Source organism: Marmota flaviventris, chromosome 2 (assembly GCF_047511675.1).
Source record: "Marmota flaviventris isolate mMarFla1 chromosome 2, mMarFla1.hap1, whole genome shotgun sequence".
Classification (NCBI taxonomy): Eukaryota; Metazoa; Chordata; class Mammalia; order Rodentia; family Sciuridae; genus Marmota; species Marmota flaviventris.
Genome location: NC_092499.1, coordinates 11,214,633 through 11,241,383, shown reverse-complemented (window position 1 = coordinate 11,241,383; position 26,751 = coordinate 11,214,633). Strand labels below are relative to the sequence as shown.

Sequence of the window (26,751 nt, the reverse complement as noted above, 5' to 3'; positions counted from 1 at the left end):
GTTCCCTTTATCAATAAAGGACCTTTTTTATCTGTTCTGACTGATTTTGGCTTGAAATCTATTTTATCAGATATGAGCATGGTTATTTGTGCTTTCTTTTGGGTTTCATTTGACGGAATATCATTCTCTATCTTTTCACTTTCACTTGCATATGTCTGCCAGTGAGGTGAATTTCTTGTAAACAGCAAACAATTAAGTCTTGTTTTTAAGTCTTTTTAATTGGAGAATTTGGGCTATTTGTTCAGGATTATCATTGAAAGAAAGGTATAATTCCCATTATTTTTCTGTTTAAACAAATTTATTTTTAACATAAATTAATTTAAAGATGGGTCTTTACTAAATAATATCAACATTATTGATTTAACATTGGTTCAACTGAAAATTTGTGACTTTATGATGGTGCAAAATGATACACATTCAGTAGAAACCATACTCCGAATTCCAACTTTTGATCTTTTCCCAAACTGTACTTTAAATTTTGAGTTTCCATGTTTTCCCAGGTTAGCAATATATGATGTCAATGCTCTCTTACAATGCTGGATTATAGCAAAACCCATAGCCTTTGGTTAGCCATGCATTCCAAAGGAGAAACAACAAACACCTTTCAGGATACAATGCTGCTACACTTTCATATTCAGCTGGTCAGGTAGGAGATATTTTTCATTCATGGTGAACTCATCAGGGCATACCCCCATCATAAATTGAGGAACATTTGTAGTACAAAAGAGATGAGGATTAAGCCACAATCGAGAACGTGGTTCAGGCATGAATAAAATTTGGTGAACTGAGTGATAGTGGGCAATAGATCTCCCAGAGGAAAAGAGAGAGAGGGAGAGAGAGAATTTTTTGGTTTTCCACTGCTGTTGTATGATGGTTGGTGAGTCCGTGGGCTGATGGGAGCACTCACACAAGGAAGGCTGTGGTAGTTATCAAAGTCAAACCCACTGATTTATTTGCTTATTCACTTACAAGATCAGCCAGTCCACAAATGTGTGATCTGGGAAGACTTCTAGAAGTAGGAGTTAACCTTTCCTAGAAGGCTGAGTAATACCTGAGTAACTTCCTGGAGAGGCAGTGTGGGAGTGGACGGAATGTGAGATGTCATGAGCATATTTAGGGAAGTGGATAACGCAGACCCCATGGAGAAGTGAGCATGGCCACAACCCCACAGGCAGGCCTGCCATGTCAAGGCACATGACTTATCTCCTGGGGAATAGGGGACATCTGGAGGGACCTGGCTTTGTCCAGGAAAGGGAGGTTAACATGGTTGCTTTTTTCAGCAAATACTTGCTGAGCACACAACTTGTGGCACATACTGGCTGGGGCACTTGGATGCAAGGACACCTGCTCTACTTACAACACCTGAGCTTGCCTGAGTCATTCTTCAACTAAACATCCACACAATAGCTCACAGTAGTTCTTCAGCCATAAACCAGTGTCCCCTTTGGGGCCCATGAGGCCCCACCTACCTCTCCAGCCACAACACCCACCTCTCCTGTCTTATTTGGTTGCTCTAGCAAGAGGAATCTCATTTCACTTCCTCATCCATGCCAACTCTCCACCGAAGGGACTTTTCACATGCTGTTCCTGTTGCTTGACAGACTCCTTCTTCTCCCACCCCAACTACTTTCTCTTTTTTGTTTCTTTTTAAAAATAGAATCAACTTTTCAACTTTTTCTACTGAAGAATGAAAATATGGCTCTGAAGGTAAAATCAAATTGAAAAATACTTAGGACATGCAACAGTCATTTTAAAACAGTAATTAAAAGGAAATGTGTGAAACAATAGAACTTATACCCAATTTTTTTCTTTTTTATTTTTATAGGTGCATTATGATTATACAGATTCATGGAATTTGTTGTTACTTGTGTGTACACACACAGTATAAAACAACATAATTTGGTCAATTTTATTCCCAAGTACCTCCCCTTTCCATTCCTCCCTCCTCCCCCGGCCCTCTTCTTTTATTCTATTTATCTCCCTTCTATTTTCATGAGATCTCCCAACACACACACACACACACACACACACACACACACACACACCTTTATTCCCCTTTTTTCCTCTCTCATTTACACATATGAGAGAAAACAAACATACCAACATTGACTTTATGAATTTGGTTCATTTCACTGAACATAATGCTCTCAAGTTACATCAATTTTCCTATAAATGGTACAATTTGATTCTTCCTTATGGCTAAATAAAACTCCATAGTGTGTATGTACCACATTTTCATGATCCATTCACCCATTGACTGACACCTAAGCTGGTTCCATGATTTGGCTATTGTGAATGGTGTTGCTGTAAACATGGGCATGTAGGTATCACTGCAATACGCTGACTTTAATTCTGTATTCTAAATACACAAGGAGTAGTGTAGCTGGTTCATATGGTGGTTCCATTTCTAGCTTTTTGAGGAACCTCCATACTGATTTCCATGGTGGTCGTACTAATTCACAGTTTCAGCAACAATGTGAAACTCTTCCTTTTTCTCTACATCCTCTCCAGCATTTATTATTCTTTGTATTGTTGATGGCTGTCATTCTGATTGGAATAAGATGACCTCTTGATTTGCATTTCCCTAATTATTAATGATATTTGTTAGCCATTTGTGTTTCTTCTTTTACAACATATCTGTTTAATTTACTCCCCATTTATTGATTAGGGAGATGGTGTTAAGTTTTTTGAGTACTTTATATATTCTGGATACTAATACTGTGTCAGAACAATAGCTAGAATAGATTGTCTCCTATTCTGTAGGTTCTTTCTTCACATTCTCAATTATTTTCTTTACTGTGTAGAAGCTCTTTATACAATGCCACCCTGTTCGTTGATTGCCTGAGCTTTGGGGATTCTACTGAGGAAATTGTGCCTACACTTAGATGTTGGAGTATCGACCCCATGTTTTCTCTAGTAGTTGCAAAGCTTCTTGTCTAATTCCTAGATCTTTGATCCATTGGGGTTGACTTTCATGCACTTGAGAGACAAGGATCTAGTCTCATTCTTGTACTTAGGTAATAACCAGTTTCCCAGCATGGTTTGTTTAAAAGGGTGGTTCCCCCCCCACACACACTCCAAATGTATGTTTTTTGGCACTTTTTACAAGGATTAGATGACTGTAGACGTGTGGGTTTGTCTCTGTGTCTTCTCTTTTGTGCCACTGTGTCTGTTTCTGTGCCAGCACTGTGTGTTTTATTACTGTAGCTCTGTAGTATAATTTGAAGTCAGATATTATGATCCCCCAGCCTTGCTTTTTTGGCTTAGAATTGCTTAGGCTGTTCCAGGTCTTTTATTCTTCCAAATGAATATCAGGACTTTTTTTTCCCCTAGTTCTATGAAGAACATCATTGGTATTTTTATGGGATTGAATTGAATGTGTGTATTCAGTGTAATGAAAGGAATGTGTTGAATATACAATGTATATTCCTTTGGGGAATATGGCCGTTTTAACAATATTAATTCTGCCTGTCCATGAACATGGGCAATCTTTCCATCTTTAAGTGTCTTCTTCAACTTTCTTCAGGGTGCTCTAACTTTCATTGTAGAAGTCTTTCACCTACATAGTTAGATTTATTACTGGAGTTGTTATTTTCTTTTTAGACTATTGTGAGTGGGACTGTTTTCCTGATTCTTTTCCAGTGAATTCCTTATTGGTGTTTAAGAAAGCTGTTGATTTTTATATGCAGATTTTGTATTCTGCTGCTTTATTGAAACTGTGTATCAGCTCTGGCAGTCAGGTGGAGCATTCTGGACCTTCTAAGCATAGGATCATATCATCGGCATTGATAACTTTGCTTCTTCCTTTCCTATTTGTATTCCTGTCATTTCTTCTCTTGCCGAGCTGCTCGGGCCAGAATTTCAAGTGCTGTATTAAATATGAGTGGTGAGAGTGGACATCCTTTCTGGTTCTTGATTTTAGAGGAAATGACTTCAGCTTTTCCTCACTCACTCTATGATTATGGCTTTAGGTTTGTGGTCCATAACCTTTATGACATTGAGGTAGGTTCCTTCTATCCTTAGTTTCTTCAGTGTTTTTATTATGAATGGATGCTGAATTTTGTTGAAAGCTTTCTCTGTATCTATTGAGATAATAATGCAATTTTTGTCCTTGATATGATTTATGTGGTGAATCACATCTATTGATTTTCATATGTCAAACTATGCACAATTTCTATTTGAAAAATGAATTGGTATTTTATATACCACTAATCACCCTGGAAAACACACCTATATGCAGTTGTAATTAATCGTACAGCATAAAAACACATGAGATCTCAGCATTTGGAACTCTCTCCAAATGTCACATCCCTGTGAAAGCCTTTCTTCAATCCCCAGACGTAATGAGATCCTGCTGTCCCATTCTCTCAAGGGCCCAGATCAGCCTTTATTATGCTCTCTGGAACTGTGATCACAAATTTACAGTTGTAGTCACAGTCAAGTAACCACACACCAAAGATTTCTGAGTGCTTCTGTTTCTCCCACTGGATATGAACACCAGGAAGACAGGAACCAAGTCTGCTTGTATCAGCAGCGAGCCCAGAGATCGCAGACCATGAATCCTGGCTCGCTGCAGGATGGACTGCAGCCTAGGTAGGTTGAAGGGACATGCAGAGCCACTAGGCATCCTCATACATGGAGGTGAGAGATGATGCTTGGAAGGTGGAGGAAGGTTCATGAAGAGAGAATTAAAGGATGAGTGGGAGCTTGTAAGGCAGGAGGAGGGGATTCCCATGGATTGGGCAGATGCAAATGTCTGCAGGGTAGCTTTTAGAAAACAGTGGGTCACCTTAGGGGCTCGAGGGAGGTTTGGCTGAAGACTATGACTGCTCTCCACAGAACGACTGTGTGCCAGGAACTCTCAGTGCAGTCTCACATGATTCTCAGAGCTCCTCAGCCTTGGGAGGTCCCTATTGTGGGTTCTCTTCCAACAAATGAAGAAACTGAGGCTCAGAGCAGTTAAGTAACCTACCAAGGCCACCGGTCACTAGATGACTTTCCTGGTAGTACTATGTCCCCAGTTACATGCCTGAGATGAACCCTGATGGTTTTTGTGGCCCTCTAGTGTCTTCTCACACCCACCCTTGGCTGGGTCAGGGGAAATGTGACGACGTGAAGAGCTCATATAGAGTCCTGGCCTGGGCTCCAGGGCCCGTGGGTGCCCAGGACAGAGCTGCTTTCTGGCTCCACAGGTGCTGGAACAAACTCTGGGAGGAGCTGCTCTGTTAGGGTGGGCTCCTCCCCTTCCGGCCCATACACACACACTGGCACACCTGACAGACAAAGCTGCACTGAGTCCTGGCTGCTACGCCGGGTCACTGTCCTCATGCTGCCCAAGAGCTGGGCCACTCCCGATGTTTTGCTGTCCACCTGGAAGCCTGGTCCCCCGTGACTGCTCTGGATGTACAGTCGTGTAGCAGATATAACAATGACTCACATTCACGACTCTCCAAGGGGAACTGACGCAGGGTGCTGTCCTTCTTAGAGCCCCACAGGGGAAGGTCATGATCCTTCTCTCAGAAAAGGGAAAGAGAAGCTCAGAGGGGGTGTGGCTTTCACAAAGACAGCTTATCCAGGATGTGAACTCGGGTCACTCTCATGCCAACCCCTAGGCACTTGCTGTGGCTCACACCTTCCCCCAAATACCCACCTCAACCCACAGACTTGGCATAGGGAGGATCGTTTGTTGATTGAAAAACAAAGGCCCTTTGCCTGCCAGGGAGGGGACACTGGCAAGTGGGTGCAGTGTGGTGCAGGGTCCCCAAGTCTGAGAGGGCGAGGAGGGATCTCCAGGACGTGATGGAGCACAGGAGTCCCAAAAGCCCACAGTGGCGCTCACTGGGCACCCTTGGGACATAGTGACCATAGGGACTGACTTAGAATGTGCCTGGGGCCTCCAGCCCAAGGAGGTTCAGCCTCAGGCCATGGTTGAGTGCTGCAGGCAGCAGGAAGACCCTTTATTTACCAGAAGGGTTAACAATCTTTGCCAAGAAGATCATGGAAGGTGTGAGTTTCTCATAGACCATCAACATGAAGGGTCTGTTCAACTTGACATTTTGTGGAGTCTCCATGGGCAGTGTCTGCGCTCCAGAGCCTGCGGCCCCTTCTGTCCCCTTCTCGTCCATCTTCAGCTCAGCCTTGTGCACAGCCTGTGGGAATCAAAAGCAAGGTCAGTGCCTGCCAAGACACTCAGAGGCCATGATGGGCAGAAGCAAGAGACCAGAGAGGGAGACAACTTAGCCAAAGTTACTCAGCACAGCTGTAATGTGCCAAGGTTCCCGGCTTTTCTGCTGTCATTGTGGAATGATATTTGACAAACAGATGCAGCCTGAAGACGGTGTATATGTGTGTGTGGGGGGGTCAGTGATAACAGGGAGACAAGGGGCTAATTACCCTTCCCATAAATTTCAGGGGACCTTCAATCATGATGGTGGCAGAAAGGGTCTATGGAGTCTTAGCTCAACCTGATGGATGATTGAGAGGGAGCCAGATTCCAGATTAGCCTCTGGAGATGTCTCAGCCCCAGATCTACCCCAGTGGCCTCAGCATCTAAGACCAGGTGACAGGTTCTGGAGAATGGATGGTCCCTTGTGAGACACTGACAAACTTCTTTCTTGTCTACAAAATTCCAACAGTTTTCCTTGCAGGAAACTGGCCAGTATCCTCTGCTAGCGTCAGGGGTGCCTGGATACCTCACTAGAGAAGAGAAAGGAGCCGTGGAACTCAGTGAAGGCCCATGGGAAGGGGAAGCCGGCGGCCTTCAACATTTGGGAACTCTCCAAACTAAAGTAGAAAAACTAACAGCTAGAAAATTCTATCGGCTACGTGTTTCTTTCTTTTTGCTAGCTGGAAGATAAAGCTGAATCTGTCTTTGGATTCAAAACGGTCGGCTCAGCTTGGTCACCCATATTGCTCCGGCAGTGGCTGGAGCCCCCTTCACCCACAGGTACCAGCCCTCACCTGCTGCCTTTGGCCACGCCCCTCCCTCCCATGGACCATCCCCCACACTCTTCTCCCACTCTCAAATCCTTCCCCTTGCCGTGCCCTTTTCACCCCAAAGTAGGTCTGCTGGACAATACACAGGACATTCAGTCAATTTTGAATTCAAGATGTCATGAATACATTTAACCAAAAATATGTCTCATGCAATAATTTTTATGCTAAAAAAACCCCATTATTTATCTGAATATCGAATTTAACTGAGTGTCTCCTATTGCCCCTGCTAAATCTGGTGCCCCACCTGCCCCGTGCTCTAGGCCTGGTAAATATTCCAGGACCTCATCAGTTTGTGGCATTGAATCAGCTTTCAACATAGCACCAAGAGAGTGGCAGTTCCAGTGCTAAAGACTGGAATCAAAGGCTTGAGGAGGCCTTAGGGGTTTCCCTGGACCACAGAGCTGGTCGGGGGAGAGCCAGACTCCAGCCCGGCCGGTGTGGCAGGTGGCAAGGCTGCTTCCTCCCTGGCCTGGCCCCTGTGCGGTGCCTCTGCCAGGCAGTGTGGCGCGCCCTCTGCTGGAGGGCAGCGGCAGGGCAGCCTTACCTCGCTCACTTTGAGGCTGCGGTAGGGGGAGATTCGGGTGAGGTCACCGTTCTCCTCAAAGATTTTACTGATGCCCAGTTGGGAGAGAGTGTTCTTCAGGTTATAGGTACCAGAGATGTGGAGCCTGGGCACGAACACATTGACAACCCTGGGGAGGTAAAAGTGACAGGCGTGAGCAGGAAAGTCCTACTTGGGCAAAAAGAAAGATGACAGTCATCGCACACAGGACCAGGTCCTCTCTTCTTCTCTGCCTGCCCTCTGTCCCTCCCCCTGGAATCTCATTCAGTCCTAGGACCTGGAATACCAAGAGCTGGCCAGACGACTCCCAAGTCTACCTTTCCACTCATTCATTCATTCAATCATTCAGCAAATACTTATTAAGTGCCTGCTGAATACCAGATGCTGTTCTAGGTGCTTGAGATGAACCTGTGAACAGAACAGGCAAAGATCCCTGCCCCTGACCCGTGTTCCAGCAGGGAGAACAGATCATGGAATGGACACAGCGAAAAGCACTGAGGGCATATTCGCAAATGCGGGAGGCGGCAAGTGCTACAGGAAAAAAATGAAATATAAACCAAATTTCAGGGATGCTGGGCAAATCTTGAAGGAGGCAGGGACCCAGGCGAATGGGCCTTTTTGCTGAAGGGAACCTGGAAACCCAGTAGAGTTTCCACTGGAGGAGTGACGTGGTCCCTTCAGGGTTTAGAGGGACCCTCCGTCCACTCCATTAAGAGCACCCTCGTGGTATTGGGGTGGGGGTGAGTGAGGAGGTGATGCGGGGTGACCCCCCTCCATGGCAGTCAGGTGTTGGGGTCACAGTGGTGGAGGCGAGAGGCCAGGTTCCAGAGTCAGTTTACAGCAGGGCCAGCCGAGATTCCTGACAGGCTGATGGAAGGGCTCAGGGGAAGCCATAGATGGAGGACGACTCCCGGGTTTTAAATTGGGCGGGTCATCCTGGGAAGGCCCTGCAGCGGGGCTCAGTATGGCAGTCTAGACAGGGCAGGCTAAGATCCTATTAGACTCCCCCGGAAAGTGGGGGGATGCTGGGGAAACAGGCAGAGTCAGGACCCTGGAGTTCAGGTGAGAGATCTGGCAGCCTGGGCCTGGGGGTGGCGGGATGGTGCTGAAGCCCAGGGCGCTGCTCGCTGAGGGGAAAATCCCAACAGGAATGGGCGGAGGCCGGAGGCCATGGCACTGAGTCCAGCACAGGAGAGGAGGAGGAGGAGCCCACGGGGAGGCAGAGCTGGTGCCGTGGGAGGAGCCCACGGGAGACAGAGCTGGTGCCGTGGGAGGAGCCCACGGGAGACAGAGCTGGTGCCGTGGGAGGAGCCCACGGGGAGACAGAGCTGTGCCGTGGGAGGAGCCCACGGGGAGACAGATGTAGTGCCGTGGGAGGAGCCCACGGGGAGACAGAGCTGTGCCGTGGGAGGAGCCCACGGGGAGACAGAGCTGTGCCGTGGGAGGAGCCCACGGGGAGACAGAGGTAGTGCCGTGGGAGGAGCCAATGGGAGACAAAGCTGGTGCCGTGGGAGGAGCCCAAGGGGAGACAGAGCTGTGCCGTGGGAGGAGCCCAAGGGGAGACAGAGGTAGTGCTGTGGTAGTGCTGTGGCGTTTTTGGCAAGTGGGGAAGGAGGAGCCCCAAACTGACCCTGGACCCCCCAACATGGGCACCCTGAGTAATGATGAGAAGGCGCTGTGAGGATGAAAGGATAGGAGATGGGGACAGTGACTCAAGGGGACAGTGACTCGAGGCAAAGCTTCAGGCTTTTACCTGCAGAGGGGAGATCAGAGTGGAGTGATACCTAACAGGGAAACAACAGCATTTGGGGCTCCCTGCAGGCCAGCGCCAGGGTGACAGGCCCGCCTCACACCTGCTCTGCGTTTCCTGCACAGAAGCCACTCTGTGAGCTGTGAGCCATCCCTGGGCCCCTGATCCAAAAACTAATGGCATCTGGACCTCTGATGGAGATAACTCAGTAGGGATCAGAAGCGTTGGCTGCTGCAGAGAAGCAAGGAGAGAATTTCCAGGGCGACATCACTGAGCAGTCAGAGGACACAGGATCCCAGGTGCTAGTGGGGAGATCAGCTTTAGTGACTTCCAAGTGAAGCCAGAAAACGTGAACCAATGCTGGAAGGTAAAATGAGATTTTTAGTCTGGGGTGAGACTCTCAAATTTTATTATAAGTAAAAAGGGCAAATTCAAAGCCCCAGCAGCTCTGTGCCTAGTGAAGTTGAAGCTTTGTTTCCCCTGGGAAAACAAAAACTGAGTTTTTGCTCTGGGGAGTCAGAGCAGCAGGATTTGTAGGCTAAACTCCAACCTGTAATTTGTGGGTGTATTTTAGTTGTGCATCTGTTGATGTGGTTACTTCTCTTTTGGAGAAAGGGGTGGGTTTTTTTCCCTTTGGCCACTCTTAGGCTGTCCAGTCTGGAGGGGACTTCAGACAAAACTCACTGGAATAGCCCACCTGCTCTCTGCTCCCGTAGAGGACAACCAGAGGTCTGGGCTGCTCCTGCCTGCACTTTAAGATAACCCGACAACCTGACAGCCAGACTGAAAGAGTTCAGAAGGTAGGAACACTGCCTGTCGGGTTCTGATGACATGCAATCCCCCCTGGAGACCTCAGGCAAGTCCCCTAGCCGGTAAGAAGCTCTGGGGTTTCCTATGGAGGAGGGGGCATTATTGCCACTGGTCATTCCAGGCCACAGAGCTTAGGAGGCAGGATGTATCTGGTGAAAGGGATCCTCCTCTCATGGCCTTCTGCCAGGGAGGTCCCATCTCAAGTCATGGGGATGCTGGGAACAGTCTCATGGGGTGGGGGAGGCAGACCAGGTCCTAGGATATGGAGGGGGGCCCTGGAAGAGACCCTGAGGGCAGGGTGCACATGGATTTCATGAGAAGTTATTTAAGTTATTCCTGTCCTGTGAGGAGCTTTGTTTCCCCTGTCCCCAGGCCTCTGAGAAGGCTGGTGCCAACCTGCAGGAAATCTCAAAACATCTTTCCCACACCTGGGCAGGAATCAAAGGGAGGGCTGTGGGCCTCATTCTGAAGGCAGAGACATGGCAGCAGTTTCCAGGAGCCTCTGTGTGCAGTTAGGGGTGGCTCAATGGTCACAGTATACAAGCTGCAGAGGGCCAGGGAGAGGGAACTTGCAGTCCCAGTGCTAGCACCAGAATGGCAGCCCTGTGAGAAATTGTCACAAATAACTTGGAGATGCTCTGGGGCATCAGCAAAACTGTAGTGGACCCAGCCACTGTGCTTTCAACACTGATGGCAATAGGACCACAGTCTCTGTCACAAAGCCAGAAAGTACGGGTGAACTGAGGGCCAAGGGCCTGACATTCTTCCCATATCTCACCTCCTTTCACTTTCCACACCTCTCAGGCCCCTAGAGAGGCCCCCAAGACACCCCTGTGAACTCTACAACTCTGTGGGGCACAGGCTGGAAGCTGCCCATCCCTTTGGGGCACCCCGTGTTAACAGAAGCCTGCATTTTATGTCAGGGGGTGAGCTGCCATGCGGGGTTCCCCCTGAGGATGGAGACCACGCTGCAGGACACCTGTCATTCAATAATCCTGGGGTTCCAAGGATCTGCTGAGAGTTTTAGAGCCCTCCTCTTCAACCAATCAGAAGGAAGGGAAAAGAAGTCACATTGGTGCATGGCCTCTTCGAAGGTCCTACAAGGCTGGCACTGCTAAGGCCAAATCACAGAAGAGAACCCAAGCCTCACCCAAACCCCTATTTTTTCTCCAGCTCCCACAGCAGGGAGGAAAGGCAGGGGTGGCAGAGCCCTCCTGGGGTGACCTGCCACTCAGCTCCACCTCCCCCAACACTGGCGTGATCAGAAGCATCTGGAGCCAGAATTTCCCTGTCAGGAGCTTTCAGGTAACTAGATAGCAAAGCTGTGTTCTGCAGTTCCTTAAGGGCGCCTTGCCCCATGGATGCCCAGTCCACCCTAGCATCGTCTCTTTCTCTCTTGGTGCCTCCTCCTGGTGCCCAGGTCCCACAATCATCATAGCAGAGGCTCAGTAAAGACATCCATTGCTTCTCTCCCTTCCACACACAGCCTTAAAGTCTTAGCTCAAATTTCACCTCCCCTGGGAAGCCCTCCCTGACCTCTACCACACTCCCAGTTTTACTGCCTCTCCAAGGTCAAGTGTTTTTATGTTCTTACACTTCTCCAGTCTACCTCCTACCCTAATAGAAGTGTCTCAAAGAGGCCAGAAGAGGGCTTGGCTGTGTGGTAAGAGCTTCATAAATTCGGGATGAAAGAAATAAAGAGTGGGGGGGGGGGAGCAAGACACTCCTTACACCAGGCTCCCTCTTTACCTTTTTGACATTAATCTTTTCCATCTGCCAAAAATATTCGCCTGCAAGCCCTCCTCCAATTGCTTCATTTTGCCCTCCTCGGGAAGAACGAAGGTGGCCGTGATGTTCCCACAGTAGGGGATCTCCAGGAGCGTGCAGGACAGCTGGTCGTCATAGCCCACGTCATACATGCCTCCGTGGAACATCATGGGCACCTTCACTGTTTTGCTTTTGTCCACAAAGAAATTTTCCTCTTTAGTTTCTTTTGGATCAAATCTATGTTGCCACCTGGCTTAGGATTGAAAGGCAAAGTGAGATGAGTGTCCAGAGAGAAAGGAGGCGTCCAGATCCAAATAATCACCAGCCTCTGTCCACGAAGATTCAGAGAAAGAGGTCTGGGTATTCTAGGGCACCAGGGAAGAACTCCAGGAGGCTGCCCTCTTCCTGTGCCCCGGATACTTCCTGTGAGATGGACTCAGGTCCGGTGACATGTTCTCAAAGAAATGAGGATTAGGGATGAGGAGGTGATGAGAGCAGTAAACTGTCCTGAGCAAAGGTTCTCCTGAGGCTGAGAAAGCCTGGAGATCATGTCCCAATGTTGGGGACTGGATTGAATTAGTGGGGCTCTTTGGGAGTGACTTGAATGAAGATGCCTGGCTCTATTTCAAGTCATCCCTGAAAAAGCCACTCTCACCTGGGGCCAAGAAAACTAATGGGACACGCTGCCCTTGGGAGCTGGCTGAAGAGGAATGAACGCTCAATTCTGGGTGTTTGATCTCTCTTTCTTGATCCTGAGGATGCTTTGACCCCATCACACGTAAACTCAGATCTGTGTCTTTTCTAACCTGCTACCCTCACAGATCTCAGAATAGGTCCCTGGGAGCCAATCCCTGGGTTCAAATCCTGGCCTCACTGCTCTAAAAGCATAACCTTGATCAGTGTCTCAATCTCCCTGGGCTTCAGTGTCCTTAATTTGAAGAATAAGGATATTGACAGATACCTCATAGGTTCACTTGGAGATTTGGTGGGATAAAGCAGCCAAGCTCAATAGCTGGATATAGTGATCATTGAGTGGATGGTGGTCACCATCAGCATTATTGGTGTCACTGTTGTTCCTGAGGTGATGTAGGGGATATAAGCCCTTTGAGAAATCCCAAATTCATTTTTCTTTCCCTCTGGCTTGGACAGACTGTGATTTTGGATTTTCCCCCCTCAGTAACCATCAATTTCCTTGTGAAATTTTGGAGAACTGAACCATGGTATTGACAGCCCTGTAGAGATCTTGTCTAAACTGAGGGGTGTTGGCCTCTGTGATTTTCACCTATTTTGGCCAACCTCTGCGTGTGCACATGGTATGTGAGTGGTCGTGTGCAGAGGGGGGAACGAAGGTCTATTTCAGGTTTTCTCTTAGACACGGGGAAGTTAGGCAATCTGATGAGGAGAATAAGGTACCCCCCAAACTCATCATCTCCACCACCAAAACACAATCACCATCCTGGGCGAATACTTGGTGTAGTGGAAAAATACCCAGCCCAAGGCCAAGAGAGAGGGGTTCCAATCCTGACTGTCACTGACTGGCTCTGAAACATGGATGAGTAATTAATCTGTCCCTGATTTTCATTTTTTTTCCTCATCTAAGAAATGAAGATGAGAATGTCACTCCAACCACATCAACTAGTGTCATGTTAGGATAATCAGTGATAATGAAAATGGACATATAGAGAACAATTTAGACTTCATGAAGCACTTTTCACAAACATTTTCACCTCGATTCCCAAACACAACCAGATGGGTTATATGTAAATGGTATTCAATTTAAAGACAAAGAAAATGACTACAATGTTTATGATGACTAGCATCCACTCGATATTCACTATACCACTGAAACTTATCTAACTGCGTCTTTAAAAAGCCCTATATGGTATCTATCAATATCCTCATTCTATGAAGTGAGATATTCATTACGTAGAAATTCAAGGTCAAGAGCAAGCAAGAGGCCAACCCAGGTTTTTAATCCATGCCTCTTGGCCATCCCCTCCTCTCCACACCAGCATGTCTCAAACCTTACCTTGAAAGTAAATGAAGTTTGCCAGAATCAGCACAGTGCCAGGGTCTATACTCCTGATCAGGTTGTTGATCAACCCCTGGGTTTTCTGACTGACATAGTTGTTGATCTGCTTCTGAGTATATTCCAAGTCCTGGAAGTTGGTGGGCACGGTTTCTGCTTCATACATATTCTTGGTCTCTCTCAGGAAGTTCCGTTGTAGCTTCAGCGTCTGATCCAGGAACAGAACGTTTCCGACCGCCAGCTTGGTGCCCTGCTTCTCCTGGTTCAGCTTGCGGATGAGGTAATAGAACCCTTGGTGAAGGTCTCTGGCGGGCATCTCCCTGAAGCTGAAACCCTGCTTAATCTCTTCCAGGGTGGAGTCCTGGGCGCCCAGGGACAGCATGGAGAAGGCAGTGGAGATGCTCAGTGGGGAGAAGAAGATGTTCTGCCTGGAGCCTCTGGAGGCCAGCTTCTTGAGCAGCTTGAAGCCAAACTCCATGTTACGCTTTGCCAGCTCATGGGCTATCCTCTTTGCTCTCAACCCTTGGGTCTGGCTCAGCTCTCCATAGCTGAGTCGAGAGACATTGGGCAAGAGAAGCCCTTCTGTGGCGAGGAGGCCAGCCAGAAACAGGGCCAGGCCCAGTGGGAGGTTCATTGTCCTTGGGGATTGTCCTGTTGAGTAGTAGATCTCGGGTTAGCAGAGAAAATCAAAGGAGATCCACTGTCCCACCTTATCCACGTGGAAGACCAGGTGGAAGAAGAAACGCAGTGCCTAACAGGGGCTGTGTGTAGAGGCTGCTGAGTGCTTTGACATCCAGGATGACATTTATAGCCTCCCTATATCTCCATTTTATAAGTGAGAGACCTGGGTGTTCCCTGGCACTGCACCCTTGCTCTGTCCCTTGTCTTCCTGGTCCTGGGCCCCTCAAGAGTGATAGCTCTTGTTCACTTCCCTCCCCATCTTATGGTGGCAGCGAATCCATTCCTTTGAGGAACATCTACTCTCCACCTCATCATAAGAATGCCTCACAGTGTGGGCATGGGACCCAGAACACGCCATCAAAATTCATCCTTTATGTCACACTGATTAAGAAATCAGATTAATAGGTGTCTTTCCTGGAGAATGCAAAGTTCTCTTAATTATGGGGTGATTGGCTTAATGATAAAGCCCCCAAAACTGAATGTGGTCCTGACTTCTACATGGAGAGAAGACAGGGAGAGATGGAAAGAGAAATAGACAGTGGCACATCATGACATCTTTGGAGTCCTTGGATCAACCTTTACCGGATGCCCACCCACCTTCATTTTTCTAAGTTATAAGAGCCAATGGATTTTGATTTTAGGGTTGGATGATTTGAGTTGGACTTTTTTTTTTCCTTATAACCAAAAGGAGTGTGACTAATTTGCAGAATTGGTGCTCTTTGTGTAAGATCACGTGACCTCTAGGTGATGGACATCCTCTACAGGAGAAAGAACTCTGCCTCCAGTAAACCTCCTCCCAAGGAAGGGAAGGGGTGGTGGCATGGAGAGGAAAAGCCACATCTTCCTGGCTGCAGGAGGGCTCTCTCATCAAAAGCCTCTCAGCTCTGATACCTCCCAATGGCACTGTGAGCTTTCTGGGGACAAGAATTTTGTTGGATGTTTTCCTTCCATCTATCTCTCTCCTAAGGCTACGGAGAGCCACCAAAGCCTGATGTCTACAACGTGTGTTGATTTTTCTGGTCGAGTACACTGCTTCCATTGGCTTTTACTAATTTACATGGAAAGCGAAGGCAGATCTCTTTGCTGGGTCCTCTGTTACATCACTTACTGTGTAACCCTAACTGACATCTCCAGGAGTCTGTAATCCCCAGGAAAGGATGAGCTCCTCAGCAGGGAAGCTGTCCCTGGTTGCTTCAGACTGGTTTCCCTGGAAGCAGGTGCATGTCAGGGATTGACAGCTGTCTTAGGAGGAGGCTGCAGGAAGTGAGGGGACCAGGACCAGAAAGAGAAGGAGTAGACCCAGGATGCAGACCTGGTAACATCCAGCTCTGCTCCAATCCTCGGGTCAGGATTCTGGAGAGCTCCCTTTTGGAGTGCATCAGACAGCTGGTGACTGTGATCAGTCCCCAGGGTGCAGGACATGGCATATATAATTTCCTGGGACATTAACCACTATCAACTCCTCCTTCAGGCCGCCCAGGTGCCTCTACTTTTAGCTCCAAGGCAGGACCTGATTGGTGGAGGGCAATCTCCTTATCCTGCTACTGATTGGTCCAGGCGATCGGCCTAATCCAATGAGGGCAAGTTCAGGGAGGGGCATGTGACTCGAGTGGTCCAATGAGGGTGAGCTTTAGAATTGTTTAGTGGTTTGCTGGGAGTGCGCCCTCAGTCGTCCCTGGATGTTCTGGGCTGCAGACTGTGGCATCTAGGGAGGGGACTCTACACTGCCCCAGGGGGAAGGGAAAACAAGCCAGAGCACAAAGAGGACGCATGGCAGGGCTTTGCAGAGAAACTGGGGCCAGCACCCACCCTCCCTGCACGCTGGCAGTGAGGTTGAGTTACGTGGTCAAGGTCCTGAAGCCAGAAGCATCTTGACAAGTATTATGCGCATATATTTCAATGCCAGAACCATCAAGTGGGGGCTCCATGCTCTGGCCTAACGTCCTCTGGAGTTTGTGGCATTCTGGAAAGAATCTCCTGAGCCCAGGAGTTCTCTAAGCACCTTCCACTCTCCAGGACGATGTTTTGGTAAAAATTAAAAATAATTGGTGATGAGCCCAGACTCCATGGGTGATCTGAAAATAGATTGTAGGTGAGAAATGGGTAGAATCCTTAATTATGCTTCAGATAAACAAAAGAAAATAGATAATGGAAAGGAGCCAATCTCAGGAGTTCCCGGGGCTGAACTGTGTTTTCCAAAGGCTGCCTGGATTAAAAATAGAAATTTCTGTTTATTCCCAGTGGATTGCCAGCCATGCCGTGTGCTGTTTCCCAATGCCTAGGAGTAGAGAGGCTTGGACATGTCACTCAGTAGCTGGAAGGAGGGTTGCCAGCCACCTGAGGGGCAAAGCCTGGCAGCAACAGGGTAGGAGCTGGGCGTGTAAGGCAGGATGGGGCAGGCAGAAAGGCTCGGCATGACATGAGCTGACTGGCTGTGCAGTGGAACTTCCGTGCTGACCCCCATCAAGTTGTACCTACTACAGTTTCAGAAGTGAGAACTGATCCGAGAATTAAAGTCCAGGCATTGGTCTTCTCCCACATACACATTGGGGCACCAGGCAAATCTCTTTACCCTCTAGGTTGTCTGTAAGTATCTTTGCCTATTAACTTGAGGGTACTGTGGAGTTTGGCCTCTTCCCACTAGACGCTGCTGCTCAGCTAGTTGCCCTACCCCAGGGGACGCAGTGCACTTGCTGGCTGGGTCTCAGCCTCCCTTACCTCTACAAGCCTGTATCCTAGCGGTCTCTGGGCATCCCTTCCAGCAACCCCCAAGTGTGAAGGGCCTGGCCTTGCTCCCCACCAGCCCACACTAGTCCCACTGTGGGCCTTTCCATGTCATCACAGATGCTAAAGTGACCCACATTTGCCAGATGCCTGAGCAGGCTCAATTTTTTGTTCCATCAATTAAAATAGCTGAGCAACTGGTTATTACCCAATGAATTGATAGGTTACTCTCCTACGTTGAGCAATTCTTGGTTGGGTTTTAATTTGGAATGTGTGTGTGTGTGTGTGTGTGTGTGTGTGTGTGTGTGTGTTTGGTTGTCACCTGAACTAAATAAAATCAAGAGGAAAAAGAACAAGATAGAAACAGAACCCTGTGGGACACCAAGGGGCACAGAGGGCTACTAAAGTAAGTGTCTCCATTCCCTGACTATTCTACCCCATGTTCCCTTTTCATTTAGAAAAATAATTTCCTTCTTCTGTGACTAGATGAAACAGTGTCTCACTGACCCACAAGACAGACCCCACCCAAGTGAGAAGCCATCTGCTCTGGCAGCACAGGTGCTGCAAATCCCCACCCTGCAGAAAGGGGTCCCCATAGGAGGGATAGGGACACCACCCCTACTTCCCTCTGCCCCTCTAAATTCCCCTCTAAATGAGGTATGATAGTGGGCTTAATAATCCATCCCTCGGTGTCCATGGGGGGGTGAGTTTCAGGATCCCCCAAGGACCCCAAAATCCTTGGATGTTTAAGTCCTTCCATAAAACAGCACAGTTTTTCCACGTAGCCTACATGCACCCTCCCTTTAAATCACCTCTACATTTCTGATAATGCCTAATGTGACATGTTACATAAGTAGTTGTCATACTCTATCGATTAGGGAATAGGCAAGAAAAAAAAAATCTGAACATTTCAGACTTGCCCCAAATATTTTTGATCTGAGATTGGCTGGATCCCTGGGTGTGGCTACAGAGGGGTCACTGGTGAGATTTGTGATTTTACAAAGTGCTTCCTCATTTATCGCCAGCAGGTTGGGGAAACAAGATTGGGGAGCCACCAGGGGATATATTGGCTGCTAAGGTCTGCTCATGCACAGAGGTGGGACCCCTCACTTCAGGGGAAAGGCCTCCCCTGCCTCCCCCGACCCTTGCTAATGTCTAGTCTCCTACCTCTCTCCTCTGTGATGAAGCTGGCTGGCCAGGAAAAGTTGTGTGACATCCTTCCTCAAGCCAATGGGACAATGTATAGAAAGCTCAGACAAGTTCCCATCCCCAAAGTCTTCAGCCCAACAGAGCGAGCATCAAGCAACCAGAATGTTCCCTTGGACACGTCAGTCATTCCTTCCTACACCGAGGAAGGAACCCCAAGCCCTCCGAGACCCCAGCTTATCTCAGACTCTTTCTGGAGTCCCTGATAAAGTGCGTAGAACTTGGGTACACTCATTGTCCTCCCTGGGGCTCAAAGAAGTGAAGGGACTTTCCTAGAGGTGTGCCTTGGCCTCTCAAAATAAGACTGAACCCAAGCCCTGAACTTGAAGAGACATCCCAGGTATGGTCTGTGGTCTACCCATTTTAAAAGATTGAAATTGTTTTAAGATGAAAATTGTTCTACACATTTTAGAGATTAAATAATTATTTTTCAAAGCAAGTTTAGAGCTAAGTAGTGCTACGGTCCCTCCTCTTCCCTCTGTGGGAAGTGGGAGAAGCCCCATAAAAGAATTCTACTGACCATCGCCATATCTTTTATATTCCTTCCTGGGAAACACAGGATAGAGCCTCCCCACTTATTAATTTGCCCCGAGGATTTCTGTCTTTTTAGGAAATACTTTATGTGCTGTCACTGGAGCCAGGTAGTGGGACCCTGTGACAATGCCCAAGGAATGGCCCACATAGATGCTGCAGAATAAGCAAACAGGGAGCTCTCACACCTGAGAAGAGAAGCCCAGACCAGCCCCACAGACTCCTCCAAACCCTCAAGAACTTTCCACCTCTTTGCCTGGCTGGTCCTCCTCCCCTGCAGTGACTTCATTCTAGAATGAGGGAATACAGGGGCTGAAAAGTCTGAGTGGCCATTAACTTCAGGCCCACTTGTGCTATAAAGGGGCAGCCCAGGCCCAGCGTGAACAGAGACTAGCGTCACAGTGTGTTGCAGCCGCGGGTCAGCATGGAATCCAGTTAGTGGAGGCAATTCCTCAAAAACACTCTAAACAGGCAGCTTAGCCTCACTTTCCATGATCTGGTGGGTTGATGGATACAGCCTGTGTCCTGGGAAGAGCTGAAGGTACACAGACAGCTCACGTACAAGGCTGACCATGGCCAGAGCCAGAGGTCAGAGGTGGACTCCAGTTGGAAGGGCCGCCTCACCTCTCAAGACCACCTCCGTCCTCACACCCCTCAGGCTGTCCCTAGAAGCCCATGGGAATGCATCTGGGCCTCCATGGAGGCTGCCCTGCAAACTCCCCCAGGGGAGTTCCCCAACTGTGGGAACTCCCCTAGAATTTTCTTCAAGACACCCTCCTTGGACAGTACCATCCATCCCCTCAATCTGAGCCAACTTCCTGAGGAATACACAGGAATCCCTGGCTTTTTCCACAGGGAAGGTTTCATACTCACAGCCTCCAGGAGGAATCTGCTGGGCTGGCCAAATGGATCTGCCCTTCTTGCTTTATTATTTATACTTCCATGGCCTCCTGGAAAGATCAAGTGCAGGCCAATAGAATTAGCTGGCCTGAGTGGGCAGGTGGTGGGGTTCCAGGAGCAATGGCCACACCACTTCCCCGGGGGCTTCTCCTAGCACAGGAGGCTGCGACCACGCCCACTGGGCTGGGGCTTTCTGAAGGAGTCCATTCAGGTCTTTTGCAACCACTCTGTTTCCCAACCGCCGTCTGGGTCTGGAGACTGGAGTATTCTACAGGTGGAGCAGGCTGTCGTCCTGACAATGACTCTACAACCCCCAGATCACCTTTGTCATCCAGGGAAGTGTGACACCTGGGGGTCCTTCTCCCTCATCCCTTGTTGCTGCTTGTGTGATTTCTCTTGGGCTTCAAACTCTCAGCTCTGTCACTGTAGCTCATGGGGAGTCGTTCTGGGAAGAAGACTGAGGAGCAACGAACAGAGGGTTAGGGGCATGGTTTCCCTCAGGGGCAACAGGAATCCAAGTGCATCAATGCTAGTGATCATTCCAGAAATCCAGGAAGTCTCTGCCTATTGTGTTTTTTGTTGTGCTGAAGTGATGAGGCCACGGTTGGGTTTTGTTTCCTTCCCTGGCTTCTCTGCATTTTCCAACTTGTCCTTAAGGAGCAGGTACTACATAGAGCTAATTTTCAAGCATTTAAAATGAAATGAAATTCTTATGTTTAGTTGTATCGCCTACAGAGGCACATGTGGACGGTGCTAGAACCTCCCAGGCCCACTGATCCTGCGGTGGAATCACAGTGCCTCCGTGGGCCGATTTTCAGTTGTTTTCATAATGAACTCCAGTGAGCAGAGAAACCACTCAGGTTCTCCTGTCCCGGAGCTGTCTCAGGACCCAGCACCACGAGGCCCCAGAAGAGGTGTACGCGTGGTTTTCCTCTCTTTGGAATGCTGCTTTTAGCCAACACCTAACTCTCACCCCAAAAGCCATATAGAAAAGGTGATCCAGTGAGGACTTCTTGGAAGGAGGTGGCCCTGGCTCAGGCCATACCTGGTTCAGCTTTGAACCGAAGAACCTGTGATCCAGACCAAAGAGGTTGTGTGCATGAGGGGCTCCAGAGCCCCCAGGATCTGAGAGAGACTGGAGGCCCCTGAGCACCCCTTCCTCACTCAGGGAGCAAGGCTCGCCTGTCACAGTGTGTAGGGGTCACATGTGACCAGACTAGCTGAGCAACCTCAGTGCCCAGGCTGCGGATGGGCCCCAGGTGGAAGGATGGGCTGAAGCCAGGGCAGGTGGTCCCATCGCGGCAGAGGCTGCCAAGGTAGAGGACAAGGGACAGCCAGGTGGATGCTGACCCAGAATCTGGGCTGCACTCTTGGCTTGGGAGGAAGAGTCCTGCCTGCTAATGACAGGGTGAGGCCTGTGTGAGTCCTGTGGTCCCCGCCCGCCAGCCTGTCTCAAACCCTCTCACAGCTCCAGGACAACTCCTACAGGAGGCATGCAGCGGCTGTCCCAGGCAAGGATGCCACTGGGTGACACAGGTGGCACTGAGGATGGCTGAATCCAGACAATGCTCAAAGGCCAGTAGGCTGCAGGCAGAGGGCAGCCCCAGGTGGACTGCAGGCCACACAGGAGCTAAGTCTTGGTGAGGAGCTGCCCACCCAGGCAGGCAGAGGAGCTTTGCAGGATGGGAGGGGTGGAGAGATGGCCATGGGAGGCCCAGCCCCCTCCCAGGGCCCATCAGGGGACCTTGGCCTAGACTTGAGGCCAATACCTGTAGATGGGAAGATCAGAGCCCCATGGGTGTGGGCCTGGTGTCTGTGGGGGCTAGGAGGGTGCAGGTGACTGTCCAGCCTGGGGTTCTGCTATAAATTGTGGATCAGAGACACTGGCCTGAGGCCCAGGAGGGGCCTGATGTTTCTCTTACATCACTGCCTTGTGTGGGGTGAGAGGAGAGCTAGGAATCTTCAGTCTCACCCTTCCTCCTCGTTTCTCCCAGGTACAGAACCTATGCGTAAACTAGGGACATGTTCATATGCCCCAGATTGGCTCCGAGAGCCTGGATCTGGTGGAACACAGGAGAACAGGATATAAGCCGTACCTGGTAAAAGAAAACCGCTGATCTCACCTGGGAAGCCTTCGTAGATGCGGCTCTGCTGAGGGAGCTCTCGCCCTCGGTTCTGACCCGCAGAACTCCTCGCTGCACAGACCAGCGAGTCCGAGAACCGCAGCCCAGAGGAAGCCAGAGAATGGTGCCTGCTGAAACCTGGTGAGGGAGCTCTAATGAGCTTCTCTGGAGGATTCTGGTGAACATCAGAGTTGGGAATCTCTGCTCTAAAGCAAGGAAGTCCCACAGATGCTTATGGAACCACCCAGTACATCTTTAAAGCACTGAGCTTCTCCCCCCTCCAGGTAGCAAGACAGGCTGGAGAGCCGTGGTGATGGAGACCATGAGGTGCTGGCGGGAGTGGACCAGGGAACACTCTGAGAATCCAGGACAGACCACCCCGGAGGAGCCCCCTCATGCTGGCCACAGCACCACTGCAGCTCAGCGGGGAGAGGCTGGTCCTCTCAACGAACAGTGCTGGAACCCCTGGATGTCCACTGGGGGGAACTCACCGTGACCTTTTCACTCTCTATATAGAAATCAATGTAAGAAAGTACAAGCCTGAGTGTGAATGGCCTTGGATTGGCCCATGCAAAACCAATGACATTCATCGTTTTTTTTGTTTGTTTGTTTTTTTTTTTTTTACCGAAAGCCCCAAGATTATCAAAACAGTCAACTTCTAGGAGAAAATATAGTAGACTATTTTCTTGACCTTGATATGGGCAAAAACTTCCTAAATAGCACAAAAGAAGTACTAACCATAAAAAAAAATGTATCAGTTGAACTTTATTAAGAATTTTCTTCATCAGAGTGCCCCCAAGAGCCAGGCACACACTTATAATCCCAGCTACTTGGGAGGTTGAGGCAGGAGGATTGCAAGTTTGAGGTTAGTCTCAGCGACTTAGCAAGACCCTGTCTCAAAATTTAAAAAATCAAAAGGACTGGGCATGTAGCTCAGTGGTACAGCACCCCTGGATTCAGTCCCCAGTGGGAAAAAGAAAGGAAAGAAAAGAAACTAAGAGAGGTCAAAGGTAAGTCAGAGACTGCGGATGGTACTTACACCTTGTGATAAAGGACTCAGGCCTGATTTTAGATCAATAAGAAAAAGACAATGTTAAAAATAGGCAAAGATTTGAATAGCTCCTTCACAAAAGAAGGGATCCCAGTGACCGTGAAAAGGTGCTTGACGTCGTCAGTCATCAGGAACATGCAAAATAAAACCACAACAAGATACCATGACACACCTAGGAAAATAGCTGAAATTAAAAGGGCTGACGGGGCGGGGTGGAGCAAGCGTGCCCTGTTCTTGTACAGCAGGTGGGGGCGTGGCCCGGCACAAATGCTTTGGAAAATTGCTTGGCAGGAACCACAAACACAGTTGCTTGCCCTTTAACCCATTCCTCACACCCCAGGGCCCATCCCAATTAAAATTGTGCTTGTGGGTTCCTGGAGACCCTTCCTTTGTTGAATTAAGCTCCAACTGGGGAGCTTAACCGATACATAATGCTAATGAACAAATGATTGATTTTAAGAGAAAATTAACATCAGCAACAAGTTCCTGGTGACCTGCAAGAAATTTTAGTACAAAAATAATGAAAACCTTTCCAAACAAAAATCTAAGCTAATAAGAAAAAAGGAAGAGAAATATAATAATAGATCATGACAATTTAGGAAGCATTTTGTAAACAGAAAAAGCAAAATCAAAAAGGAACTCACAGGGCTGGGGTTGTGGCTAATGGTAGAACGCTTACCTGGCATGTGTGAGGCAGGGGTTCGATCCCCAGCAGCACATAAAAATAGAAAACAAATAAAATAAAGGTATTGCGTCCATCTGCAACTAAAAATAAAATCATATATTAAAAAAAGGAACTCACACCCAAGCCAGCCTTTCAAAAGGTGAACAATATTATAAATGTTATGGGAAACAAATGGCTCCAAAAATAAAATTGGGAAATAAAACTTAAAAGAATTGGAGGAAATCTGCTTATAATGTTAAATGAGAAAGAACTTCATAAATACAAACACACAAGCCAGAAATCAAAGAAAACATGCACATATTGTTCTTACAGAATGTCTTAAACTCTACAGCGTGCACAAGATCAAGACGCATGGGAAACTGGAGCACATGTGCAAGATAAGGCACTAATGTTCTCAGCAATGCAAATGCTTACACGCAGTGATGCTACCGCATTCTCAGAGCAAAGGGGAAGAGTGTGGGAAATACACTTCAATTTTCTTCCTCCTCCTCCTCCTCCTCCTTCTCCACCTCCTCCTCCTGCTCCTCCTCCTCTTCTTCTTTTTCATTCCCTTTATCTTGTTTTCTCCTTCCTTTTGGAAGTCATGTTGCAGTGCACTTTCCTACATAGTTAGTAGATACATTTACTGATGGATTTTATGTGTTTTTCACAGTGACTCTTCTTCTGATTCTGCGCTTCTAGATCCATTTTGCATATGAGAAAACTGAGGTTCTGACAACCATATTTATTAGCAGACCTAGGACTTGGAAAGCAGGTCTCCTGGCTCTGGAATGCTCGTTCAAGCATGGCTCTCCAAGGCCATAAGGCAAGCTGTGGCCGTGGCATTTTGACAGTCAACACTGACTCATACAACTGCTGCCCAGATTGGCGCTCCAGGCCCTGGGCCAGGCTGGAAGGGACACAGGCTGTCTGTCTGTCTGAGTGATCTCCTGGGCCCTTGGTTGTCTCTCCTAAGACAGAACACTCCCTCCACCCTCTCTCAACTTGGGCTGACCCCACAGACCCTCTTTTCTCCTCGGGTTGCTTCCTTGACCTCCCCAGATCCTGGAGCTCCCTTCTCCTGGTCCTCTTTCTGCCCCAGTCCTGCAGCCTCCGGGTTCTGCTGTGTTCCCCTCGACTCCCAGCCCCACATGCCTCCTCCACAAACTGGGTGGGCTTCTGCCACACCTGCTGACCCTGCCTCTGCGGTCTCCTTCCACCCTCACCCCCACTGGCTCAGTAGAGGCCTTGTGGACTCCACACCCAGATGGCCACACCCTGGACTTCACTTCCTCACCCTTGGAAGGCTCAGCCCTGCTTTTTTCCTCCCGTCCCACCCAAATGCCTGGGCACCATGCTAGATACAGGTGGGTGCTGTGTAAAACCTTTGAAGGGGGCTTGGCTTGCAGAACCCCAAGTGCTTGGCACCCAGTATACCTCTCGGAGTTAGATGAAGTGCACTGCTCAGGAAACAGGTGACACCCTCTAGTCCACCCCCGATTCCGTGGACTGATCCCTGTGATGTCTTTGGGTGGAATCATACCTCCCGCATTCCTTCCTGGGGGCAAGGGAGGAGTAGGTATGAGTCCCTAGCACTGCTGTGTTATACCAGCTGCCTGGCACAGATGTTCACATGGCACCAGCCCCTCCTCCCAGGAGCAGGCTGACAGCAGGCAGTTGGCCCCCAACCCCAAGCTCTGACAGGTCCCCGCACAGGGGGCCTGGGTTAGGATTCAGAAGACCTATAATGTACCAAGTGACTGGGGAAACCATACTTTGCTCTAGTTCTCAGTTTATCCACCTGCATAATGGGCAACAGGAAATTGCATTGGCTCTATGGCTTTCTGAGGGGGCCGACCTTTTGGAAGTCATGCTGTCAATCAATTTCACTTAAACTAATACAGACCCAAGTCTGGGCTAAATGTCATTCTAGCCAGGGCTAGATTCTGGGATAATAACAGAATATGTAAGAATAGAACACTCCAGGAAAATAATATGGGAGGAAATTTAAATTGAAAATTTAATTAATTGAAATTGCAAAATAAAAAGTCCTTGTTTGACTACAGTTTTGAGTTAAGACCATCAATTTGATTTTAGCAGTGTGCATGGTTACGTGTGCACACATACACATACACAAACTCATACACACACGCACACGCACACACACACACACACATACACATACCTGTGCAGGCACTGTGCAAAAATCTAACTTTTAGTCAAAGCAGATTGCACAACTGAAGTCTGGGATAGTGAGTGGGATGTTGACTAGCACATGGCTATCCAGTGGAGGCACATCCTCTTGAGAATATCTTAATGTAAAAAAATTAAATGTGGATACCTCTAGTGGAAAAAACTTGGGAGAAGTTAGAGGGAAAACTGGGGTTGTCCCCACAAGCCCACCTAAAGCCATCACCTAGCTTCGGGAGGGCTCGGCCTGATCCGATGGTTCGTGCAGCTTGGCACGGAGCGGGGCTGGCCCCATCTCTGAGCCACTTGGCTGCCCGGAAACCACACCCATCTCCCTCACGTGCCCTCCCCTTCCGCCTCTTCTGCTTCCTTCCAAGTTGGCAAAACTAGAGTTGAAACATGGATCAAGTGTCTAGAACATGCCAGAAGTCAGCCACATGTGGGGCAGAGAAAAAGAGCCCCAGGTCCCCTCCCTCATGAGCTCATGGACCAGGAAGGGACAGACTGCTGCTGGTTCTGGGCACCAGTTCCCCGTCAGACGCCCAGAAGTCCCTGGGGAGCGATGCTCCTTAGTGACCCAGGAGGGAAGGAGGACTTCCTGGAGCAGGCCAGGTCAGTCTGTCTGAAGGGAAGGCTGAGCTTCCCTGCTCGGTTCCAGCAGCCCAGCATGCTGGAGAGGTGGCCTTGGCAAAGCCACAAAGGCTACAGGAAGTCGCGGGCAGGGTCAGCCTTTGGTGTCCTCCCTCTCTAAGACCCTGAGCGAACCT

The 26,751-nt window shown here is 48.8% G+C and overlaps 1 protein-coding gene across 1 annotated transcript; it reads right to left on the bottom strand.

The window, feature by feature from the left end:
• Positions 1-5,957: 5,957 nt before the first annotated feature.
• Serpina12 (serpin family A member 12) lies at positions 5,958-22,121 on the bottom strand. Its single transcript, XM_027950909.2, has 5 exons — positions 22,053-22,121; positions 13,915-14,565; positions 11,868-12,138; positions 7,541-7,688; positions 5,958-6,149 (listed from the first exon to the last, which is right to left on the bottom strand). Exons 2-5 carry the CDS (start codon positions 14,546-14,548, stop codon positions 5,958-5,960), a joined length of 1,245 nt encoding a protein of 414 aa, XP_027806710.2. The 5' UTR covers positions 14,549-14,565; positions 22,053-22,121.
• Between the last annotated feature and the right edge of the window lie 4,630 nt (positions 22,122-26,751).